This window comes from Zonotrichia albicollis, chromosome 1 (assembly GCF_047830755.1).
Source record: "Zonotrichia albicollis isolate bZonAlb1 chromosome 1, bZonAlb1.hap1, whole genome shotgun sequence".
NCBI lineage: Eukaryota > Metazoa > Chordata > Aves > Passeriformes > Passerellidae > Zonotrichia > Zonotrichia albicollis.
This window is the reverse complement of record NC_133819.1, coordinates 50,674,677-50,701,556: the sequence shown is the minus strand read 5'-3', so window position 1 is coordinate 50,701,556 and position 26,880 is coordinate 50,674,677. Positions and strand designations below refer to the sequence as shown.

At 35.0% G+C, this 26,880-nt stretch overlaps 1 protein-coding gene across 1 annotated transcript in view; it reads left to right on the top strand.

Moving 5' to 3' along the window:
* CNTNAP2 (contactin associated protein 2) overlaps positions 1–26,880 on the top strand; it is a 1,022,680-nt gene that overhangs the window by 561,042 nt on the left and 434,758 nt on the right. The window contains exon 9 of the mRNA XM_005485915.4: positions 13,790–13,939. Within this exon, the coding sequence (XP_005485972.2) occupies positions 13,790–13,939 (150 nt within the window). The remainder of the gene's footprint in view (positions 1–13,789; positions 13,940–26,880) is intronic.

Below are 26,880 nucleotides of genomic sequence, written 5' to 3'. Positions count from 1 at the left end.
AACGGGCCAAGAATTATTGACTAACAAACTATCCTTTGTGCTGCTAGCATGGATCGTCTGTTTTTAACTCAGAAGCGTACTTTTTCATTTTAATTAAAAAAAAAATAAACAAAACTCTGGAAATGGGGAAAGGTTTGAAGCTGAATCAAGATCTTCAAATCTCCTGACAGGAGATTATCTCCCACATTCACATTAAGGAATTGCAGATTCTTAGAAGTGTAATGACTAAGGATGTTTAATTTGCTGTTAGCAGTGCCAGGAGTACATGTGCATGTTCCATATGACTGCAGTCAGAAAAAGAAGAGCATTAGAATTCAAACTGTTATCCAGATTAAATTCTTTTTACTTTTCATTTGAGTCAAGATCCAGATTTTCCATCAAAATGCAAGGTTCATTACACTTTCTCAATGCTAGACCTGAGTAGCTTTATCATAACCAATCTCATTAATTCAGCAGGAGCAACTTCTCCCAAAGCATGATATTTCTATGGAAACCTGGAGAAAGTTCCTCCTTCTGGCTTAGACGTGCTTTTCTGAAGCCCTGAGTGAACTGGTGATTTCTAGGGCGCAGTAACAATAAGAACAAATGTAACATTGCAAAGATATAAACTACATGAAGAGTGACTGAGCATGGTCCAGACTGTAAGCCTGACATTAGTATGTGAAACTGAAATGGTTTCCCTGTTACCATGTCTTAAGAGAATGAAATTAAACAATGAGGACTTTGGTTGGTTCCTGATTTTCTATACTGCAAAGTAGATCATATGTCCTTAGCAAATGAGCTACAATAATTGCCAGCCTTCTGTAATAAATCAACATTTAATTACCAGTTGGACATGTCATAGAAGTTTAAAAAGAAGTTGGCAGATTCAGAACAAGAAGGTTTACCAAGCTAACCTTGTTTTCTGTGTTGTTTAATCTAATCTAAACAATGTAGCATGTCAAGTTTTTCTAAACAGCTGGCTAAATTATCATGCACTGAACAACTTAAAAAAGCAATGTATAGAAATTATTTCAGTAAAAGTATTATTTAATGTTTTTTACTTCTACCAGTATTGATGTCAGTAAGAGTATTTGATTTCCATTTACATGCTTTGGAATCTGAGATGGGGCTTTATTATGTTTTTTTCATCAAACCAAAACAACATTAGTTACACCATCAAATTTTCAGAAAGGTTTTGTTTAAAAACCCATTTCCAGATGGTCTCTGTGATATGAAGGCAATCATGCATGAAACAACAGATTTACTATGGTAAATATGTTTATTTGCTTATTTATTTACTGTGGAATTTTAGGACAGATGCAAAGTTGTTGTTATTTTATAGTGTACTTTATTGTTGCAGTCGCTTTGTATCAGTGGTGAACAAGTAGAATATAAGGAATAAAATCATCATGTTCACATTTTTAGTAGGTCAGAAAATAAGTGTATCTCAAATTGTCTCTTTCAAAGGGATATTTTAGGGAATTTGGGAAAACACAGTAAGTCCTCAATAGAATTAATTTCATATTCAAATTACTTAGCTTTTTATTTATTAATTTTCGTATCAAATCCTTTGTGGTAACTATATTTAAAATAGATTTGTTTTAGGTCATAATTTAGGTTTTTGGGTTTTGTTTTCCTTGTTTCTCACTAGAACAATAAATGATAGTTCTGTGGAGTGCTAATTTTAAAAAGTAGCATCCATTCACAGAGGCATTTCTTGACATGCTGGCCTTTCAAGAATTACAGCAGAGCAAATAGTTCTGGCAACTTTTCTTTAATGTGGGCATGTTCTGTAAAACTAGTGTGCTCTATAAAATTAGTGTTTAGAATAAAACACTCAAAAAAAGATTTTTTTTTTTTTTGAGGGGGGTAGCGGAGGGGGTTTATCAGCAGATGTTGAATAGCTAACTGAAATTATGGATCCTCTGAATGAGAATGGGCTCTCTGAGGTGGCTTGGCCCCATCAGTCCCTAAGCAGAGCCCAGGCCACCAGCAGGGGTGCAGGTGTCAGCAGCTGCTCCTGTCACAGGCAGAACAGGGTGCTCAGCAGTGTTAAACTGACACTGTCACAAGGCCTTTAGCGGGAGTGAGCTGAGTGATTTATCACAATTCAGCTTATGAGTTGCATAGTTCAATCATCTATCTTCATAAAATGCTGGTGACAGCCTCCACTGTGCATCAGAATGTTGCTAACCCACGTATGATGCAAAGATAATACGCTTGCATGATTTATTGCCTGTGGGTCCTGTAATTACTAATTATGCATATGACAGACCACCTAATGCATAAAATGCAGCAGAAAACCTGCAATGAAAAATTATAATAGCAGTGCAGATCAAGTTCTTATTGAAAATAAACTTTACGGTAAGGAGGGAGATGAGATTTTCTGACCCCAAAAAACCCATATTTGCATTAGGAATTTTTAAAAAAACTGCAGAAAAGGAAAAAATCTACTAGATTTTAACCTCTCTATTTTCCATTGTGGTCTCACTTCTTGTTTAAAAACTAATGGACTTATTAACAGGGGAGTGGACAGAAAATAAAAATTGCAAAAGACACCATAATTAAATATGATTCATGAAGTGTCACCTTATTCCTAAGTATCACAGACAGACTAAACTATTAATTTCCTGATCTTTTCAGATCAGACAAAATTTCTGGTAAAATTTATTTCTTCCTTTGCCTACTAGAACAAAGACAAAATTAAACAAATATAAAGACATTGGTGAAGTAAAAAGCAATAATAAAGTGGTTATTACAATTATGTGGTCAGCAAAGAGATTAAAAAGCTTTTGAAGTGTGTGTTAGTACTGTAAGAAAACTGTTGAAATGTTAGAATCAATCATTTTTCCCCTTAACAGAATGCCTGAAGGAAAAAGAAACAAATAAAAACAAAATTGTAATCTATGTACAACCTTCATACTTGAGTTAGAATCTTTGGCTTGAGTGCCTTCTTTAGAAATTTTTTAAAAATAAATTCTATTAAAAATTTACCTACTCTACAAACTGCTGGTTCTTCTATTCACACAAAGATCGATGCAGGAGTAGGGCTGCATTTCAGGGCAGAAGTTTGTTCTAACAACCTACTTGATACTCAGGAGTTACTAATTTAGGTTGATTCCCTCACTCTCAGAACAGATTCAGTAATTATGAGTGGGTACAGTATATGTAACCTGAGTTGGAAGCAATTTTTTTATCATGAAATCTAATAGTAATGGTGACCAGGAAAAGTGAGGGCCTCTCCATTACAAGGATTTTGATTATCAGAGGCTGGTAGGTGTGAAGGATACATCAGCTCATCTAATCCAGTTCCATGAAAACTTGGGGTTTTCTGTATGTTGCCCTAAACTCTCATCTGGTACAGATCCCTGGAAGTTCAGGTCTTCAGCAGAGGCATTTTTAATTAGCTCACCATTGTGATTTCCTCATCAGTGGCATTAACCCCAGCTGAACTCCCTGTACCAAAAGGACAAAGAGATATTTGTGTGGCTCTTTTACACTTATTATTATTATTTCTGAGACATATGATTTTAGAGTTGTAATCATAATATCACAGCTTGAGATCTCTCAATCCCTCTGATCCTGACTAGTAGATATTGTATCATGTGCATGTGGGTATGCAAAAGGGTATTTCCCACATCAGCTCTCCCAGTGTCCTATGAATTACATTGACAGGGCTGCTCTATTCCTGGCTCTCCTCTCTTACAGCCAGTGGATTCATTCTGCATTTCAAAGGTAGCTCCTCTAGGACCCAGCACTGTAACTGCTTAGCTCTGTTCTCGCTGCTGTGCTGAAAGATCCACTGCTGTGGCTGTGTTTGAAAGAACTGCTTTTTCTCTCTTACTGGGCGGGAAGTCATTCCTCATTTTCCATGAGTCTGGGGAAACTCCACTGACATTCACAGTTCATCTAATGCTATATTAAGGAGCAGCAAAATAGGGCACTGTTTATTTGAAGAATAGGTGGTCTGATACCTTTTCAAAGGTGTGGGGTTGTAATTTAAACAATGTATTCCTCTTCAACAACCCCTTGTGAAAAATGCATGTGAGAAGGAATGCTGCCATATCAAACTGGCAGGGAAGCAGAGGAGCTGGAGGCATTTTCAAGTTTCTTCACTTCTTAGAATTTCTTTTATGCTGAAAGGCTGCTTTTATTAGATACTTTCTCATACACGAACACAGGAAATACACTCTTAAAGCCTAGGACAGAGTAATGGACAGAGTCAGAGTACAGGCTATCTTGGCACTAAGATCTAGCTTACATTTCCAACAGCAGTCTGTGAAAGGCAATATTCAGTAAATGTAAAGCAGTCATAAAATGCTAGCATTTTAAATTGCTTTATGGTTTTCTTGGAAGAGCACTCCCTAAGATCCAAATACTTTCATTGTGTCTGCCTTTGAGACAGAATATATTTTATGTTTACCTGCCACTGTGCTCTTAACAAAGAAGACAGAATGTACAATAATAATATTGTCCTGTACAGACAGGACAAGAGGACGTAGCCTCAACCTGTGCCAGGGGAGGTTCAGACTGTCTATGAGAAAGAATGTTTCCACTGAAACTGTGTTTAAACATTGGAACAGGCTGCCCTGGGAAATGGTGGTGTCATCATCTCTGGAAGCGTTCAAGGAACTGGAAATTGTACTTGATGCTTTGGTTTAATTGCTATGATGCTGCTCAGTTCAAGGCTGAACTCAGTGATCTTGGAGGCCTTTACCAGTTTTAGTGATTCTATTATTCTATTAAAAAAATTACTGGAGTTAAAAAAGTGGATCATTTGAAATTATCATTATTTTAAGACTTTATTGTTGTGCAATAATGTCAGAAACAAGTGCTCACTTTGAAAAATTAAAAAGGTTATTAAACCTTAACAAAAATACAGCAAAGGACTACATAAGGAAAAAGCTGCAGCACTGGGAACTGCCCGTGTGATACCACATGGCTGGTTCATCTTCAAGATGGATGCTCAAGCTTTTATACCCCTGGGGCTGCATCAGCCAGCCCTGGCCCCTCCCAGAGTCTGTCAGTCAGCTCTTCTTTGCCATTTATCAGTGCAGACTGCTTGCTTGTAACTGGATTGGAGATCAGGCGTTGCCAGGCTGCACCCCCTAAGCACCAAGCTTTTCCATTCCCACCTGCCCCAGGTAAGGGACACCTGTGCAGCCTTCTCTCTACCTGTCCTGGGCAACCCAGCTGTCTGATGGCAACAATACCGGGGGGAAAGGGAACTATGGGGAGAACAGAGGGCATCTAAACTACAGTAACATAACTGTACGTCACTAAAGCTTTTCTTACTATTCATACAATATTCATTCCTTAATTGCAACAGCCAATCATTTCATTATCCATCTATAACAGCTAAGAACTTTATTGTTTATTTTTGTGTCTCAGCTTTCTGTTTTTGAAGATACACCTACTTAACACAACAGAAACAGGTATCTGTGACAGCAAATACATGCAAATTATGGAGAAAATATTTTCTTCTTGGAGCAAGGAGCATATTGTACTTCTTCCTTGCAGAGTGCTATGGCAGGGTTTTATCACTTTTTCCTTAGGGGTCCTGATAGAAGGGAACAGGCTGTTTTCCTTTTGAATCAAGATCCCAATGTGTAAAGCAAATGCTTTCAACATTTTAGACCTGGCTCTGTCTTCAGTAGCAAGCAGTGCAGCACAATAGGAGTGAGCAACAGAGCAGAACAGTTCATGCTGAGACCTCAAAGTCCATGCAAAGTCATTTGCACATGAGTGGGAGTTTGTGCATCTGGCCTTAGTTTCATGTGAAGAAAATACAGCCCTCAGGCATGGAGAATTAAACTAATACAAAAAAAGTCCACTATGAGGGGAGAAGTGCAAGATTTGCTCTATACACACACTTCAGCAACAAACTAAAACCACAATTCAGTTTGCATGTAAACCTTTACCTCCACCTCTGTAGGACCCTGGTTCATGCACAAAACTGTCTTCTGCTGTGCAGAGTTCTCTGCATTTGTTTTTTGGCTGCAGAACTGGTCTGCAGCAAGGTTAAGTCCAGCCTCAATGTGTCACTAACAGGATTTCAACCACCCTATGGAAAGTCATTCAAAGAAAATCAGTTTTCATATGTTTGGTTCTGGCAGTCGAGTATTCCAGGTTAAAAAAAAAGGGCTTTAAATAAAATTTGTTTAATTTGTAGCTTGAGTTGAATTAAAAAGAGATCATGAAGAATCACTAATAAATTTGCTGTTGGTATTTGCTAGATAATGCCAACATTTATTAATTTGTTCTGGTAGGAGCAGTGGGTTTGATTTTCTACAGTTTATGCCTCTGGAATAGAGGCAGAGGTATGAGCAAATCCTTGTAAAAAGTGCTATATTTAATTTAGGAGAAAAAGTTGCAATGCTTCTCCTATTTGCTGCGAGGGACCTATGTACAATGAAGATAAAACTGTAAACAGAATTTTTGTATAATAGTATTAAGTTACAAAAGAGGGCTGCTATGCAAACTTCCTTTCAAAAACACTGGAGCCTAGAGCTTTCTGTATCTTCTAAGCAGGAGCATAATGAAAGTGTTTCAGGTGCTGATTTGAAAGTATTGCCAAATGAACAACATAAAAGCTGGTTTTGTGTACCTCAAGTTAAGTGATAAAGCTCAGTCACCTCTTCTCCCATCATATACTTCAAATTCTCAGTCATGCATTGATGACCATAAAACATGCATTGAAAAACTGTTTCAATATCTGAGACATATTTAGGCTTCACTTTGCCAGAGTATTTTAAGATGTGCACAACTTTTATACCCTTGAGTAATCTCCTACAAAAAAATGTTTTTTAAATATTCTTGTTGATTCAGAGCCCAGGCTGGTAAGCTTGTCTCAAGCGTTTAAAATATCAAAACAATGTTACATTTGATTTTAGCTGTTGGTCAGGCAATGTCAATTTCCTTTTAGTTCAATGGAGTTTTTTCTGCTTTTTCTGTACCTGCTTTTTTCTTACCAACTAAACCCTCTGCACCAAGTTCTGTTCTGTTTGCAATTTAAGTATGCTGCTTACACCAAAGTGAAAGTGTTTAAGTTGGGAACTAGTGAAAAAATCTAGGGAAATACCAATAGTCTATGTTTCTAAATCTTCCCTGAATATTTCAGTAATGTGAAATTAAAAGTTACAGATTCACTTTCCTCCCTTGTCTGGAATATCTACTTATTTTAATTTTTTACATTGTTTAGCCAGCATGAATGTGCCAAAAATAAGAACTTTCTCTGTCATGGTTTTGTAGGCATCTGGACTTGATTAGTCCAAAGATAAGACAAAATACTGATGTTTAGTTGCTCTATTATTTTCAAATTTAGGCCTTAAAATAATATATATACAATAAATATAAATTGTAATGATACAAAAGGGTTTCAAATTCAGAAAGGCCTTCTCAAATAAAGTAAACAAAGTATGACAGAATAATAGCCACAAACAAGTATCTTAGAGTTTCATAAGATGGAAAGTACTGGTTAGCTCACTTATCAAAATATTAAGATGCTTAGCATATAAAAATAATGATTCAGTGCTGTATGGTATCTGGTAGATGATGATTAAAATTATAAAATGAAGTTAAAGATTTATAAGTATAATGATGTTTCTAAGGTGGTTTTCTTCTTATAACAGACAAGGGAAAAAAGAAGACAATTTTCCAGAAAAAAAAAAAAAATGGATGTTTCTTTTGTAAAATGTGTATGTAGGATAAAGCAGAGTTAAATTGCCAGATTTGATTACAGTTATTCACATTGCTTGACTCTTAATAATAGATCGTATTTTGCATTTATATGTTCCTAGTTTTAAGTAAAGAAAGTTGTTTTTATTCTAGGTGCTCTTAAATGTAGGTAAATGCCTTGAGGTCTCAATGATGATGATTGTCTGGGTATGGGGGATGATGTTGTAAGGTAATTATAGTGTTACCAGCTAAAAGGCAGATACAGCTAGATGCTGATCTGCAAATAGTTTTGGGGAGTTCAGAACAGTTAGCTAAATAATAAGTAATATATCTAAGTTAACATTACAATTATGCTAAATAATGACCATTTTGATTAGTAATGGTCAGTAACAGATAATGAGTGACCATTGCCTGTTTCTTAGTAAAGATCAATCCAGGAACCCTTCATGGAGGTGATTGCCATTGAGCAATGTCTTATGCAATTCCAGGGCCCAGACTGCATTTTGAAAACTAACATTTTCTGATGTGATATTGACTGGAATAGAGAAAGAGGACAGTGGCAAAAGTTGTGTTTGATCTCTAACAGCATTCTTTCTGCAAGCTGAAACAAATATCAATATTTTATTTTCCAAGTGTATGTATTTTCATGTCTAAGGCAAAATTTAACAATTTAATTTTATTTTTTTAATGAGAATAAAGAATGCGTGAAGAAGAGAGAGAAGAGAAAAATCCTGTGTTTGAAAAGCTAAATTTTTTTCAGAAGTTGCACAAGATTCTACAAGCATCTAAACTTAGAATTTGTATATGTCATTCAAGTGTAAACATTATTTCATCTGTTTTTATTAATTTTCAGGAAGAGAACAAAAAGAAATCTTTATGAATTTGACCATTATTTCCCAGGTTTATGTTTTATTACATTAAAATCACTAGTTGCCAAGCCTTTTATAAGGATATGTTTGACTATTATAAAGACTCTGCAGCATTGTAGATTTATGTATTTATTGTATTTTCTGTTTCCTGCACAGCAGTATTAACTGTGGAAACAAGAAAATTACCTGCTCTTTCAAAAATGTGTCCTGTACATAGAAGGCTAGAGATGCATACGAAGCTGTATTCTCATTTTTTCTCCTCTGGAGAATATTATTTTATGTTTAACTTTCAGAGCAAAACCAGTATAAATTAGATATCACCAACAGGCAAAACTGGAACATTTTTCCAACTACTCGCCTTAAACATGAGGACAAAATTTAAAATAGCTGTTTTGTTTCTGTTGGAGTACAAGGTTTTCTATCATCAAAATACCTTCAAGGACTGCATTTTACACTAGCTTATATTACTGCTCATTGGGATAGCCAAAAAATGGATAAAAATTAAAATAAAAACATATTTTCTGAATCAAAAGTCCTAAAAAAATTTATATACTTAGATAGCTTATTGAAGAAACTATCTAAAATATTATTTTTGGAGGAGCTGTGATTTTGCTTTTCCAATTTAAAATTACAATTAATTAAATACAAAAAAAGCACAGATCATGTAATTACATCTGGTGATTATATTTTATCTTTTTCTGATTGAATATTCATGGCATATACTGCTGTATATTTGAACACAGCTGAATGTTTCAAACCAAACATTGTTGGCTTTTTTTCTTATAGTCAGAAATACTAATGTAAAGATATACTGAGTTGGTGAGGGATTGGCCAGGAATAACAATTATGAGCATGCTGAAATGTGGTTCTGTCTGGCTAAAGTGAAAACAATAATAAACCTTTCCCTCTGTCTTCAGGCTGAGTATTGAGGGCTTCATCTCCTAGTAGAATATGCAAAAAATTACAATACAGGGTATTTACTACAGCAGTGGGAACTAACAACCCATATGCAGCTGCATAGCCTTGCATTGCTCCAGTGCTTCATGGAGATAATTATAATATTCTTTCCTTGTATTCTTCTTTACATTTAAACTAAATTTTGGATTGCAGTCCTATATCAAAATTAAGAAAAGGTTCTGATGTGGCAGATGTTCTGGTGTTAACTTCAGAAGAATTTTGTCCAGGTGCATCAGTAGATTGTATAAGCTAGCACTCATTGGTAGTCACTGCATGGGTCAGTACCTTTGAAAGGAAGATTTGATCACACAAGGCTATCCATAGAAGAATTTGAGACTTTTGCTGCTATAGTTTTCCCTGAGGCAAAACTCAACCAGATGTTATCTTTCTGAATTCTCCATTATGTATTAAACCCTTGTACTTTTTTAGTATTCGTTAATCTAGTTCTTCCTCCATGTCTGTAATAAGCAAAACATCTGTTTCTTCTTGTTCAATCAAAGTGCCTAACTCAAGAGTCCTACTTTTTAAATAATGTCATTTAAATAGAAAACCTACATAGAGAGAATGCATTTCATTAAGATATTTAATCTGCATATGAAACCATCTTTTCCAGAGCTCAGTAGGGAATTTGTGGTGACAGCAATATGCATTTTTTTTTTCTCTCAACTTGCATACTAAAAAAAGAGTAAGAAGAAAAGGAATGCAAATAAATATATGTATCCGCTCAGATGAGGAAATTAAACTGCAATGAGAAGCTATCATTGTGCATTTGGGATGTAGGTCATCCTAAACTTTCCAGCTAAGAATTCTTTTATTGTAAGGAGACATGATCTACTCTTATTAATGAGTCTTAGTTTACAGAAAGATGTCAGCAAGCAAAAATAATCCTTATATACATGAGGCTTGTAATAAAATATTACAATAGAAACAGGTCATGCAGCTATGCAAATGTATCCCCATATACATATATATATATATATATATATATATATATATATATATATATATGTAATACATCATATATCCCAATAATATATCCCAATAATAATTTAAATTCCTGACACAAATCATAGTGCCATTTATAAAGGAGGGTTAACACTACTGCTGCTAATACACAGAAATAAAAAATCAGATAAAAACATAAAAACAGTGGCAGAGATAAAAGATGCTTTTAGTGTTTTGACTGGGGAGCAAAATTCTGTAAAGAAAATAGTATTTGCTGAGTCGTAATGAGCAATCCTCCTTAGCACTCATCAGTAAACTCTGCAGGAAAAAAATGTACCAGTAAGTTTTCTAAGCAAACATAAAATTGTACAAGAATTTTTGAGACAACTTTGAGCCAGAACAGTTGGGAATATTACTGTCATACTGCAAAGCTCCATGAGGATGGGTAATACCTTTAGCTAAGTAAACAGCCTTAATTAATGATTATTTTGTATCAATACACTGAAGAGTTCATAAAGCAGAAACAGTGTCATCTTTCAGGGACTGACAGGAATGATGCTAACTTGTAGGGGCAGATATTTTTAATACATCAAAACAGCAATGCTCCTCCAAACATGCCTCTAGCAAGCAGCTTACAGACAGCAGTGTGTCCCCTTGCTAAATCTTGCTAAATGCTGTGCACACAGAGAGAATGCATGAAATCACTTTTGCTCTTAACCTGCAGCTCTCCTCATTCTCTCATTTCCTGATTTGCTCAGGAGAACCACCTGTCTGCTCATCCACCTTCCCTCCACCTGCTTTTTGCCTTGAGTCATTGGAATGTTCAGTTTCTCAGCGTGCTGCTGGTGAGCTTGGGGGGTTTTCCCTTCACTGCACATGGGGACTGCAGAGTACAAACACAAAATACAAAAGTACAGATTAAAATAACTGGAGTATTTTGCATCTCATGCCATATTTAACTTTAAAAACTTTTCTCATTAGTATTTTCACTTCATTTTTTTATGAAGTAGTATCCTCAAGAGATGAGGATGGTGAGCTTAGCTTATTATATGAAATACAGTGAATTTCCAACTTCATAGCGCAGTCATCTGTCTCTAGCTCCATCAGTTGTCATGGTGGGTTCTCACACTCCCACTCCTCAACAGGGCAAGGACTGAGAAGTTCATGGACTGAGATAAAGACAGGGAGATCATGTACCAATTACAGTCAGAAGCAAAACAGACTCAGCTTGTGAAAATTAATTTAATTCATTGCCAATTAAAATAGATCTAGGTAGTGAGAAACAAAGGCAATCATTAAAACAATACTTTTCTTCCTTCTTCTTCTTGAAACTCAACTTTATCAGTCAGAACTCTTCCACGTCCTGTTCCTGAGCAGCACAGGAGGGGATGCAGGGGTAAGACCAGGACTCTGCTGCTCCTGCTCTCCTGAGCTGTTGCTCTGCTCTGGTGCCCAGAGCCCCTCTCTTCCCTGCTCCCACTCTCCCTTGGAGCTGGCAGGGACATTTCTGTGCTGTTTTCCCTCACCTCCCCCTGCCTGGGGCTGAGGGGCTTGGCTGTGCTCAGCTGTGCACCTTCTTGTTCTCATATACCACTTGGTTACTGCAATGTCTTCCTTTCCAGTGAGTGTTTTAGATAAACCTCCCTTTGTGATGAGCAGCTCATGCCACTGCTTTTGTGCCCCATGTTTTAATAGGGGCCAACTCTTGCCAACTCATAATTTTTTTCCAGCAGTCCCTAGTCGTTGTTATTCAGTTCAAGGTAATACTGAATACCTTGATAAAAATATAAAATAGATATTTTTTTTAATATTAGGTCATCTCAGGCTGAAAAATTGGGGTTTTAAGTATGTTCCGATAAGCTTCAGTTGTAGTAGCACATGCTGTAACAAATTTGGTTTTGAAGTCCATAAATAACTGTGTATTTTTCTTTCTTCATTTATTATCAGTAAAGAATAATTTTATCTATGTTATAATTATATGTTTTTCAGTTTCTTCTTTTACAGGAGTAATGAAAATAGAGAAAGAGCTTACAAACAAAGAAAAATTCCATCATATTTGGTATATTAGGTCTTTCTTCTGTTCTTACTCTAGATTGAATAAGCTTACAAGCTTCAGTAGTAACATTTCTTACTGATACATATTCAAGAGGCTTCTGCCACTTTTATTCATACAAATAAATTTTCTGAGAATATTATGAGAAGAGCCCCCTATTTTATTTCACAACTTGATTTCATATTTTAAAGATGTGAAAATACTAAGGGAAAAAAATATTCATCCAATGTTTAGGTATATCTCTTTGCTGTGACTGTTGTTTGTTCGAAGAAGGTAACATTCTTTTGGATATTTTGAGAAGTTATGTTGCATTATACTTCTGCTGACATTTTATTTTCCACTTAATTTTAGAAGCAGCTTATTACATTGCATTGTGCTTTATTTTGGCAAATGACATTTTGCTAAGGTGACTTTATCTAGGTGGAGAAAATATTGCTTGTCAGAGGTGCCAAAACTTGCAGTTTGCTTTTACTCCAGCATTTGCTGCTCACTTGCTGACCCAGCATAACCTGTCTGCAGGTTAGTAGTTAAATTAGTAGAACAAACCAGCACCCTTTGGCAGTTCTTAATGTGCCAAGCAAACTGGCTTTCTGCCAGCTGCTGGAGACAACATTAGAAGTATACAACTTCTGTGGGTTTTAAAAGATCTGAATGAATGAACAATTTCATCTGCTTTACTGCTGCCAGTATTTGGAGGATGGTGCTCCCATAAGATTGTGAGGTTTTGAGACATTTCCTGGTTTTGAAGTTCCTCTGTGATAATGTCTTCCTCTTCTCTGAGTAGCCCTACATCCCAATTAGCTGTGAATTCACCACCTACGTGAGCCTTTTCCCCTCCTATTTTTACTTTCCTTTTTCTTGAAAATATCTATAACAATATCTGTCTAACATGAGCATAATGTGCCCTTTGGCATTCTTACTCACTGTAGTTAAATGGATGAATCGATATCTTTTCCTTCTGAGCTTAATCATGGAAACAATTAAGACATATTCTTCATTCGTAAAATGCAGAATATGGCCTTTTGATAGGAAAGGTGAGTGATAACATCTGTAGTTAGATACTGTTATGCCTGTGAGCCTGGACACTTCAGTAGTTCCAAGACTTGTATTTATGATATCATGCGGATTTCTTTGTAATTGTCACTTTAATAACAATACCTCATTATCCTACTAAAATGATTTCATTTCTGCAGTAACCTTTATGAAACCCTATATAATGAGCCTGTGAAAGAGACACACAAAACACTTAGAGATAGTTAATATTGGAGTAAGTAAAATGTTGCAATGATTTTTTTGTTCTTCACAGGCTCTGGTCTCAATGATGGGCAGTGGCATGAAGTTCGGTTCCTGGCCAAGGAAAACTTTGCTGTCCTCACCATTGATGGCGATGAAGCTTCAGCTGTTCGAACCAACAGCCCTCTACAAGTCAAGACGGGAGAAAAATATTTCTTTGGAGGTAAAAAGATGTCAAATATATGCCCAAAGTGCTGTTGTCTTTTAATGTATATAACAGGAGAAATGGGGTTCAGGATGTAATTCATTTATGAGTATCTTAATATGGGGTAAAAGCCCATAGGTGTACAATACTAAACATAATTTCACTTTCACTCTAACTTGGAATGATTTCTCAGATCTCTGAATATTTCAGAGAAAGGGGACTCAATAATTTAAACAAAAGGCACCAAGTGGAGAAATAAAATTTTTAAGTTTGAAATCCTGAAGAGAAAAAAAGAAATCACTGTTCAGGACAGGCCCTGAATTTTTGCTGGCTTTTAAGCTCTATCATGATTGTGGATAGTTGAGAGGCTCTCATAGTTTGAAGCCTTAGACTGTTCAGTATTTTTGTTTGTTGACAGTCCATACATTAAAAAAGAAGTGCCTTTGATATTTATTGTGCCTTTGATATTTATTGTGCTTGGTCTTTTATGTTAGCATTATGAAAATCAAAAAAGGCCATCAGAACTCTTAGATTTTTCAAACTTTAAATTTCTATATTAAAAAGTGTCTTTTTGTGTTAAAAATATTTTTGATCAAAAAACCAGCAGGTTGCACTTTTGGGGTGTGCCACACATTTCAAAATCCGTGGAACACAAATTCTTCAGACAGAGAGCATAAATTTTAAAAGCAGAATTTATCAGTGTTAAGAATTGATTTCTTTAAAACTTACAAGGTGCACATCTAATAAAAATAAAATATAAATGTGATACTATAAATAGTCATAATATTACCCAAGGAATGGAAAATTTTGTGTTACATGAAGTACTCTAAATAGAAAGGGAAAACAGTAATTTCAAGGTTGTTTGCATTTCATTGTTATCAAATTAAAGGTCTGTCACAAGAGTTAAACTTCCTGTTGCTGTAGCATGCCTATTTTCGAATATCCATAATTCAGCTAATGCTGTATTTTTAGCCTATTGCCTTAAATAAGGGTTCTAGTATAGTCAGTTTCCACATGCTAAAGTGTGAAAAATATTTTGTTGTCAAAACACAGTATGCTCAATTTGTCAGAACAATCTGTGACGTTCTAATTAAATCAAGTTATTAAGCACACATGGGAGACAATGAGAAGAAAAGCTGTACATAATACATCAAGTGTTAAATTCTGTTAATTTTCATAGGTAAGATCCCCAGACCACTATTACATTTCTGAAGAGACTGACTGATTTCTTCTGAATCAGAAGTCTTTTACCTCTGTTTCTCTGTCTTTGAAGGACAGATTGACAAGAGTCTCCAGGTAGCTTTTGTACCCTTTCTTGGTCAAAAGTCAGGTTGATTTGTTGTCATTTCAGTTGACTATGAAATTTGCTTGATTTGTCATTGCTGACCTGTACTTTATAATTCCACAATTCTTCCATAAAAAAACAAGCGTGCATGCAGATATTGTTCCAGTGGAATATGGAAGTCAATCATGAAATCCCTGAAGTCTCATTCCCACATCTGTTCATGCAAATACATCGTCCTGTTACACAAACTATGGGGTATTTGTTTTTCCTTAGTATCTTTTGTCCTCTGAAAGGTCTTCTAAAGTTATGTCAAAAGAACAGTGGTGTCCTAACCTTCAGTAAACCCAATTTTATTTCAAAATCTGCATTTTCAACACTTTCTTCACTCACATAAACTCAGAAGCTGTGTATCTGAGGAAGCTTAACTTATAGAACCCATTTATAATATTATGTTCCCATATTAATATTTCCATATAAATGTATGTTATTTATTTATGTATATATAAATAATATATTAAAGACTGCAACTTAAAGAAAGTCTTTTGGATGCATGTTGGAAACCTAATCTTTATATTCATGACCTGCATTTCATAAGGAAAAGGTATTTTTGTTCTGTTCCCTCCAAATGCACATGTGCCTCCTTACTTGTCTTTAGAAGCACTCCAAGTCATGGCTTTAAACAGATAACATTTGCAAGAGGATGTAGAGAAGGAGAATAATGGGGAACCACAAAAATTTGGGCCAGGTGTTAATCAAAGATATTTTCATTAATTTCCTTTGGAATAAGTAGGTATAAGAAAGCATCAAACACTGCTGCTAATACACGTGTTTTTTTAGGGAGTGATAGGTTATGGAATTCCAAGGGCAATAGCCATCTGCACAATGCTAGATGGCTAGCAGAAATAATTATCAGTTCTCTGGTGATGTTTTCATTGTAAAATTGAATCTAGATTTCTTTGCTAAAGAATTTAATATGGTAATTACAGATACTTACACTGTTAAACCTTTGTATTATGAAATACAAACATATATAACATCTGCAAAGTATAAATTATGAGATTTAAAGATAGCATTGTTATGATATTCATGCAATCCTACTGCTATATTTCTTGACTTTTCAAAATACTGAGAAAACTCAGTCCATTGAATTTGTGTTTGGAGAGGTTGTAGAGCATTTCTAGCATGCTCTGAACACTCTTTGATGGCCTACTTCATCTTTGAAGGAGCTACTATATGTTTGCAAAGGTTTTGTTCTCCAAACTTTCCCTTTCTCTGTTTCCAAAATAAGTGAGCCTCTTTATTTTCCTGTTTCCTGGTGTCAATACAACAAATGTATACTATAGGCAATGTTATTGTCTTTGCTGAAGAAAAGATTTAGAAGTTGCATTTCAGCACTGCCGTACAATATTTTCTCAAAAATACTTGTCAATGACCACCACAGCCAAAATTTTACAACACATGCAGTGACATTTGAGTAAAGGAGATGTGGAAACCAGAGTATTTTGTGACTTCTGCTTGTAGAACTAACTTTTCTAGTTAGTTTTGAAAAACTAGAAAAGTACCTAGTACATTTACTAGTAAGTAAATTATAAGAGTATTATTCATTTCTCTGTCAGAGAATATTATGTTCAGTACTGCTAAAATCTTTTTCCCCCTTGCTTTGTGCCTCTCCAGTGCCATCTCCCAGGAATACTGACATCCTCCCAAAGGACAGACAGTAGTGATGTTTTATTCAAGCCTAAAGAGTAAGGGGAAGCTGTGTAAGATGAGGCATTTCTGTAGATTGTGTAGATTGTGGGAGGGTGGGTCCTAATTGCCTATTACCCTTCTGTATAACTTATTTTCTGCCCACTGGTTTTATTTTCCTTCTATTTCTTCTTTTGAATTTGTGTTTTTGGAAAGAAGTGAACTTTCCTTCCCTACTAAGCTCTAGAGAATGATGTTTCTTTGTTGTTTCCAATTATCTGCCTAAAACAAAGAAATAGAACAGAGGAAGTGAATCACAGAGTGAAAATGAGTCCATTAACCTCATTTGCACAGTTGGAGATAAAGGGCTTTTGTGAAGCATCCTAAGCTTTCACCGAACCACCTAATAGCTTCCTGATGTCCATAGGAAATATTTGATTAGAGACATAATTTTAACTTGTTTCTATGGCATTTCTTTTTAATTATGTCTACTTTTCCTCTCCTTTTCACTGGCTCAAGGATGGGAGAGATTTTAGTATGAGGACTAAATTTTCATTGAGATCAAAGGTATGCTGTGAGCATCAGTCAATCCACTCTGTGCTGCTTTTTCTGACAAGCTAAGATGAAGGGAATATGCAGTAAGTTTCCTATGGGACACCAGTCTGAGGTGTATAGAAAATCCTCCCCTTCTCTGCAAAACACATGAAGTCTTGTTCCTGGAGTAGAATTTGTTTTGAAAAGTTGTGTTGGTCTAGAAGTCCATAAAATCAGAGGTGATAGAAGGAAGACGGAATTTTAGGAGACAAATTGCCTTCCTATGTTTCACATTTCCTGGACTCTTCTGTGAACGTTCTCTTCTAAAAGATCTTTGTGTGGTGTGTCTAAATTTTTCATTGTTACCCATTGTTATAATTGTGTGGATTGTTTTCATTAACAGCCATTACAGTCACGGCCACAGTTCCTATGTAGTGTCACTGGCATTTGGAAAGCATCTGAAGTATCATAATTACAATTATTAACAGACAGGAAGGGGTCACTTTGTTGGGTTTTGTTTTTGTTTTTTATTTGAGTGGGGGGACATGTTTCTCTAGCTCGAATTCAAATTTGTTCAGCAAAACCAAAGTTGAATTTTTAGGTGTCACAACAAATAAATGCATCCCAGCTAATGGCAATTCATGTTATCTGTTACCTAAAAAATAAAAAAGTCCCAGCTGACTTCATTCCTGCAAGTCTCAAAGCTCTCGCCTATAAATAAGAAAAAATATTTGGTTGAATTTATATTTTTGCCAATCTTTCTGCAGATTTTTTGTATGTCATGACTTCAGTTTTGCTGCCCATTTGTTGTTTATGGTGGTTTGGGTTTCCTTTTACATGTATGACCACAAGACAGGATGCTGAAATTTGTATTTCTAGTGGAAAGAGTCTTGAGTGTGTTTTGAAATCTTTCTTCTTATGATCATAACGCTACTGTAAACTCAAATACAAGTCCATTAGGAGAACACAGAGGAAATTCCAAGTAACTCAGGGTATAATGTGATTTTTGTGTGTCTTCAACATTCATCTTCAGGTATTCTCCCAAGTCAGACCTACAAAATAATGGTAAACACATGAAATGGAAATAAAAAACTTGGAATAGGTCGTATATTTTAATAGCCCTCATACCTTGGATTGTTAAATCTGGAATGTTTATAAGTCAATACACAAGCAAAGAATGCACATATGCAAAATTTATAAACATGAGCAAAGAAAGAAAGTGCTTGTAGCAAGTAAAAGAAAAAATTAGATGGCAGGCAATTATAAACCTCTCTGTGGTATTTAGTACATGATTGAAATTCTTTATTATTTCATCATCTCACTTGTACTGTGAATGAGGAAACACAACTGAGTTCACATTCCCTTTATACAACTGACAGAAATGGAGTCGATCATCATTTCCCATTAACTCTTTGAGATTTATGCTTTTTTCATCATTTTAAATTTTTGTCTATTTCATTCAGATAATTTGAAGGCTAGAAAAATGAGACCAAGTAAAATAATAGTGACTTTCTGTGATTAATTAATTTTTCAGTAATTTCAGTGATGTGAATATGCCAATCCACCAACAGATTTTATACAACAGTACAAGCAGAAATACTGGAGATAGATTGATGTCCTGAAGAAAAACAGGTGCAGGCAGAAAGCTGGTACAATGTGTAAGCAAATAAAAGATGAAATGCATGGTAATGGCAGTTTAGGAATGTATGTATGGGGGCATGAGTCTTGCTGGAATAACTTCAGCTTTTGAGTAAAAGTCTATTAAATATGAGAAATGTCTATCCACTGAAATATAAATGGATGAAGTCTTGAAAAGTGCTCTCCTTGTTACAACATGAATCTCTTGTTAAGCTGGAGATTTTAGCCGCAGAATATATATCTAGAAGTTTCTCAAAAAATAAAGCAGAGGAACTTAATCTCTTTTACTTCATTTTCTTTGAACTTAATCTCTTTTACTTCATTTTCTTTGAAGCACTAAAACAAATGTTTGTGTGCAGCAGAAAAGAGAACATCAAAATTTTCAATACATTTTCTTTACTCTTACTGTCATTTAAAACCAAGAAGGGACAAAGAATGAGGCAGAATATATACCATAGAAAGCAAACCTGCATGGACAGGGGAAGGACTAAATTGACTTTATGGAGCTCTATTGTCTCTAACTCTGTGAATATATTTTTTATTTCCTTTTTCCCTAAGTATAGTCATTATACTGTCCCCTGAGTCTTAGTTTGAAGCAAATAGTTCCAGTCTCTAAATATATTCCAGAAATTAAACTGAAAATAGGAGAAATTCCCTATCTAATACAGATCTTGACTCCAAACAGAAGGGAAAAGTGCTTGTAAAACTTATCCACACTTCTTCTAAAGGAAACACTTTTGGAGAAGGAAATGTCTGTTGAGGACCCAGAAGAAAGGTATTGGAGGCACACTCAAAAGTGAAAATTATAGCTGTATTCTATATGGCCCTCCTTTACTAGCTTTATTAGGTCAAGCAACAAGGTTTTTGTTACCAGTAAGTGAAAAAAATACTGGTAGAAGGGGAAAGGCATTTCAAGAAGCAGTGAAATTTGGTAGGAATGTTAACCACTACTAATCACTAGTCAGTAGCGATTAGAGCTCTATGGTTTTAGAACACTTAAAACAATGTAGTCTGTTGATGGCATTAGGAATCACAAGTATGTCTGTATGTGTGTCTTGAATTGTGATGTGAAAAATAAACACATATGCTGTGGGGGATAGAATATAAGAAAAGAAAAACAGTGCAGAAGGCAATCTCACCCCTGAGGAGTTGCAGCTTCACTAATTATCAAAGATTAGGAACAGGCCTGCCCTTATCAGGCCACAGCTGTGTCCAATGAGGATAAGTGTTTTATAAAAGAGTGGGTTAGCTGGTGGAGAAGAGAGTTGGACTTTGTTGGCTGTGCTGTGAGGAAGAAGTAGTCAGTAAGAAGCTGCCCATGAGAAGTCATCGAGAAGGTATGGGAGCTTTGCAATAAGATGTCAGCAATATGCTTTTCTGTTGTGTGAAAAAAATCATACTTTTAAGTAGTGGAGCATGCTAATTAATGCTGGAATGACACTTCTGCCAACTTTAACTATTTCTCAATGGTATCCTGGCTAGGTTTATACACGTGCTTATTGTCCATAGCCACAATTCAATGAACCTACAAAGGTAAAAATAATAGAAACAAGAAAAGGTAAATTCCTGGTGTTATCAATAAGCCATACTGTTTTCAGAGGCTTTCCTTTTTTTGGGGAGTTACTTACTGATGCGCCTCAGTGGATTTTCCATAGCAAAGTCTGTGACATTCCTCTTTAAGATCATAGAATCACAGAATGGCTTGGATTGGAAGGGAAGATCAATGTAGTTCCAACCCCTCTGTCTTGGGCAGTGGCATGTTCCACTATATCAGAGTGCTGAGAGCCCCATCCAACCTGGCCTTAAACACTTCCAGGGACAGGGCATCCACAACTTTTCTGGGCAACCTGTTACAGTGTCTCACCACGCTCACAGAAAGGAAATTCTTCTTAATATCTGATCTAAACCTCCTCTCTTTCAGTTTGAAGCCATTTCTCCCCTCTCTTGTAAAGGACCCCTCTCCATATTCCTTGTAGCCTCCCTTTAGTACTATAAAGCCAAAATTAGTTCACCTGTAAACCTCCTATTTCTAGGCAGAAAAATCCAGTGCTGTCAGCCTTTCCTCCTGCAAGAGGTGGTCAATCCCTATGATCACCTTGGTGACCTCCCTTTTTTCCCCACATTTCTAAACACAAGACGAGTTTTCAGTCACATTTCAATGTTTTAAGTATGTAAATGAGCACCTGTTAATATTGTAAACAACCTTAGGCAAAAAGCTGCCTTAATGCCATTGATTCTGGTGATATTCTGACAACTGACTCACTTTTCAGAGAAATCTACTTATCTAGGTGATTGTGAACATTAATAACTTTTGAAATCCGATTTAATGAGTCATAAATGCATAACAGGAGAAAGAAAACCAGATATTAACAAATGTAGTATTTCTGAAAGTGGGAAACAGAACAAAAATATGTTATTTAGCAAAAGGCCTGCCTGACTCATATGGTCTGAGGGGAGAACGGTTCTCTGTGCTGATTGTAAATTCTGTCACATATATGAAACCTGATTGGAGCTCCAATTATAATTACTCTCTCCTGTTTCTACTATATAAGCAAGCTGCAGGTAGCCCTTTGTGTCTACGGCTGCCAATTAAATCCTTGCATGCCTGCAGTCCCAGGTTGTTATCACCTTCTACTGAAGACAACAAATCTCATCATATAAAAGTGGCAGTCTACAGCTCTAACAAGAACACTTATTAGTGATGCTTTTGTAAATCATGAAGCAGATTTTGAAGGGTTATATCTTCCAAAGAAAAAACTTTATTGAATCTCACAGTCAGTGGTGTAGAGCTGATTTATCTGCATAAATTGGCAAAATGGAACTGCGAAGCTGAAAGAAAAGGCTTCAAGACTTTTTTTTTTTTTTTTTTTTTTTCCACTTACCAGCTAAACACTGAACTTACCTGTATAGTACTTTGCAGCAGGAAGTACTGAGTTAGAGATGCACAGTTCTCCAGTGTGGATTGCTGCTGGAAACTGGCTTACTTCCCAGTTTGCATTAAATTACCTTATAAATGTCAAAGTATGTCTGCTTTGAGTTCAATTTGGGGTAGAGAAGGTTTGATAATGCAGTACTGAATATTTAATATTGGTGATATCTTCAAGGGGCGGTTGGTGGTTAACCAGTAAATTGCTAGACTATTTTGTGTTATTAAGTCCTGTCAAAGACATTACCATTCAGTTTATTCACTGAATGGCCACAATCATTTGACCCTTTTTTTGGGGGGGGGCAGGGTGAAGCGGGGGAAATTAGGTTTTTCCCTTAAGAAAGAGCAATTTCTCTGAGATAGAATTAGTATAAATAGTAACTATGAAGCTGTTAGAAACATCTTGTGTTTATGAATGAAGAAAAGAAATATGAGACTTTTGAGAAATGATGGTCATTGTCAAGGTTATATTGCAAACTGGAGGAAGGAGAAGCTAGATTTGTTTCTATGGCAATAAAGAATACCCTTAGTCTCTTTGAGTTCATTGCCTATCATACAAAATGCATGCATAACTCTACTGAGAGTCCTGAGAAGTGATTTTACAGGCTTTCTGACTGGAGTGAGACCTGCATGCTTATCATTTGATCTAGTCCAACAAATCCAAGTGAGATTAGATGCTGTGGCTAGTAATATACAATGACTGAAAATCCTTTGGTAAGCAAACTTCTGTTTATCAATAAAAACGCGTCAAATAGCGGTGCTGTGATATTTTTGTATTTGTGTAGGAAGTATTTTGCATTACTCTCTAACAGCAAAAATACTCTCTAGAGGGCACTAAGGATATTTCCTTGTGAATCTTTTTTTTCCAAGTAGATGATGAAAAAAGAAGCAAGCTCTAGTGGTGCTTGAAAATGCTTCATCTACTCTTCATACCTAAATTTTATTGTTCCCACTGACCGGACTTCCCGAAACTCTTTCCATCTTACTTGACCTTTTTTAGTCAGCTTTTTGAAACCAATTTTTATATTTGGTTCTGTAAGTTTGGATATTTCTGTGGAGCTTCAGAGTAAATGGGGTTTTTTCCTAATTATTTACGCCTTTTGTGGCTTCACTTGCATCAAAATAAAATGGAGGACAATTTTGGAATAGGATGTTCAGATCCCATATTCCCATGATTTTCATGGGAAAGAGTCAACCCTCTTGTATTTTTTTATACTCTCTTATTTATACTCATTGTCTTTGCATTTCATGTTCCCCGTTGACTAGATAAGAGCTTTTCCATGTCTTTTTTTTTTTTTGATTGCACGTGCACTTATGCCTCTTATTAAGAATTTGGCAAAGTACAGGGGAAAACACAACTGTAAAGGAAGAGCCTTTTATTATTTGAATGTCTTAAAAATCATGGAGTGAGTAAACAGTACTCATGCTGATAATTACTCAGTTATTCTGTAGATGCCTGATGAAAAATCTTGAGATAGCACAAAGATAGAATACTGCATATCTTGGTGCATGTTGAAGAAAGGTCACTGAGGAATTATACAACTGGAATAATATATGAAGCTTAAATCTTTCTGAGAATAGTAGGGCTCTTTTTTGTCAGTTATATATTCCTATTTCATTTTAAAAGAGATTTTATTGTATTTATGATCTTAACAAAAGTCAAATAGGACAGGTCTTTATAAATGCAGTGAGTGATCTTTTCAAGAATCCTACAAATATTAGCAAAAAGATTATAGTCATATCTCATGTTAGTGGCCAGAAATATAAAAATATCAAATCCACCTATCATTTGGCAAAATGGAATTCTTGTTTAGTCAAAAATTGCTTTGGATATGTGCCATCAGTTCCTAGGATGGTTCTACAAAATGACACAACCACATGTGCGTACATGTGCACTCGTTAAAAATGTGTTCAACAGAACTAATATTATTTAGTGCTTTAGCATTTTGAAGTTTAAACAAAGATGCAAAATCCGTTGTTGGTACAGTTCACCTGCAGGAACAAATTTCTGAATGTCATTCAAGCACATGAAATTTGATGAGTTTTGTATTTGTCTCTGTTCCATACTTGAACCCATAGTACGCAAGTAATTAGAAGATTATACCATGAGCAAGTTCTTTTTAGCTTTTCACTGATGACTTTCAGAGTTATACTCAGGCGCACTGTAGCTGACACTCAAAAAATTTATTTGGCTAGCATGCATGCTTCATATAATTAATATTGTGGCATCTGAATGACCCAATAATTTAAAATTAATAAAGGCAGATCTTCAAAAGTCACATTTGACTGAAGAAAAATACTGCAATAAAGGATCTCCATTAAAATTTTGCAGTAAAACTTTGCTTAATTGGGTCAAAGAAGTTTGCCATGATTCTAATATCTTTTGAAAGTATTCATTATAACTGTGCTATTGCAAATGTATTAGCAGTTAGTGTAGATTACGTTCTATTTGAGAAAGACTCTGACTAATGAATGTATTCTCAGCACGTCATTACAGCGAGGCAGCTATCCAAGTCATTGTATTTCTCCTTTCAGATTTGTTTTCAGAGTCAGGAACAAATGTGTGTGCACTCTGATGGAATTTCAGAACTAACTCAGTTTTTACTGAGATGAAAAAAAAAGTAATCCTTTAAAGAGGGTGATACCAACATTCAGAGAGCATTCTTAGAGAAATTTGTTTGATCCAATGTCTTTTTTACTCCTTGGAGTGTGACATACAGAGCATTCTTCCTTACCCATAATTTTTCATGAAACTGCTCTGAAACTGGTCTCATTTTAAAAATTCACTCCATTTTCTGCCTTGCTATTTCAGGAGATGCAAGGGCAGGAAGAATTTAATTATTAACAATTTCAGAAACAGCCTTAAAGTTTACTGCTCTACAGATCACAATGATTGGGACTCACATTTCTAATCCTATTGATCTGCAATTTCATTAACTTTCAACATCTCAGAAGGTTGCAAACTGTATGTAAGATGCTCTTGCTTAGTGAAATGAATAGAAGTATTTTGTTTTCATCATAAGCTTAAGACTGTTTCAAAAATACTTTGCATATAATGAAAATAACAGAGGAATTCTACAAAGTGCATGGAGCATTCAAAAATAAAATTAATTAATTGTTGTGTGTGGAGGGTTTACGCTAAAAATATGTATTTGAAAGAAAAAAAATATGCCAAATTTTAAAAAGAGTTGCATGAGTGTATCCCATTCCCTTTTCCTGCATCACATTGTCGGACCCACCAGAGGTGGATGCTTTAGTCTGCATGAACTTTATGATGGTATTTTAGTTTTCTGCTTCAGTCAAAGTTTTTGTTCTTCAATAATGCACCCAACTACTCTTAAATATGTTGTGTTACACTGAGCCAACATTTATAATTTTTTAATTATTATATTTCATTGTTAAAATTCAAATTTCTTAAGCATGCTTCTTTAACATAGTTGAATCACTTTGTATTTATTATCTCTGGGGGGAAATTATTATTCTTATATTAGTTAATAAGATAATAAATGTTTATTTGACTTTTCTGATAACTTACTTTCTGGCCTAATTAAAAATTGAAAGACAAATGTGAACTTCCCTCTTATGCTATTAAAAATCTACGCCAGTGGAAATAAAGCTGTAGACATTTGGAGAGGGTCCAATGTATTGCAGTGTGTGACCCTTAGCAAGGTATTTAATATCTGCTGTTCAGTTCAGCTACCTACAAAATTGCATTCAAAGTACTAATTTGAGGGTGACTAATTAAAAATTTACTGTGGACAATGCAATTGACTCTATTCCCAGTACTAATGTATTACTTATCCTTGAATATTAAAGTCCTAGTTATTTATTACTACAAATAATTATTAAAAGTTCATTTTAAGCCCCAGTGACTATATATTTACTGGAAATGGTTTATGTTCTTTTATCGGTTTTGAAATTTTGTAAAAGTAATACTGCAGAAAAAAAAGTTCTTTGAAAAAGCATGCTGTTTGAAATGTAGTTTTGTTTGTTAGATTTAGAAAGACATTTAATGTTATTTCTACAGTTTCAGAAAGCTATGTGCTTTCCAAGCATCATGAATTGCAAATGACATAAAAATATATACACTTATGTGCAAAAACATGTGTGTATATCTATATCAATCTAGATAGATAGATATGAGTATGTGTGTGGTATAAAAATATCATAATTTGATTTCCAGATGTGTTGGAGATGAGTTAGTTGCAAAAATAGACCCAGATGTGTAAAGGACAATATGATGTGACTTGTGATTGAAACTAAAATAGAATGAACAGAGTTGCTGTTATATAATTGCAGAATATAAGTTCAGTTTGTGAAGTGAAAAGAAGTTACTGTTTACTTAATGATAAAATTCAAAAATAGTTCATTAATATAATGGGTAACTAAAAGAATTTTATAACTTCCTTTATGAATTATTTGCTATTATTTTTTCTCCAAGGAAAACAGTTGTTGCATGCATGTCTTCTGATGAATTACTTAGGGTTCCACTTAAATAAATTACCATCTGAGAGACTTATTACTAGATTTGTTTAAAGGGTATTTGTGAGTCAGTTTAGATTTATGACATAATGCAAATCAAATTTTCAGTTATTGTTATTGATACTAGTGTTATTAAAAATTAATCATCTTATGCACAAGGGATAAAGATGACAAATCCAGGAATATGCTTTGAAGATGCACTGAAATTAATATTCTTGAAAGAGTAATGTGACTGAATCTTCTTGCTTATTAGTATGTTTTCACAAGCAGTATGGAGATTATTGAAGATTTGTATTAATAAAATATCTAATAATATAAAAAGGGTGCTGTGTTCAAGACTGAAATAATTTTAGGTAAACATAAAATAGAATGAGTTTTTTTTACTAATAGACAATGACAACTTTATTT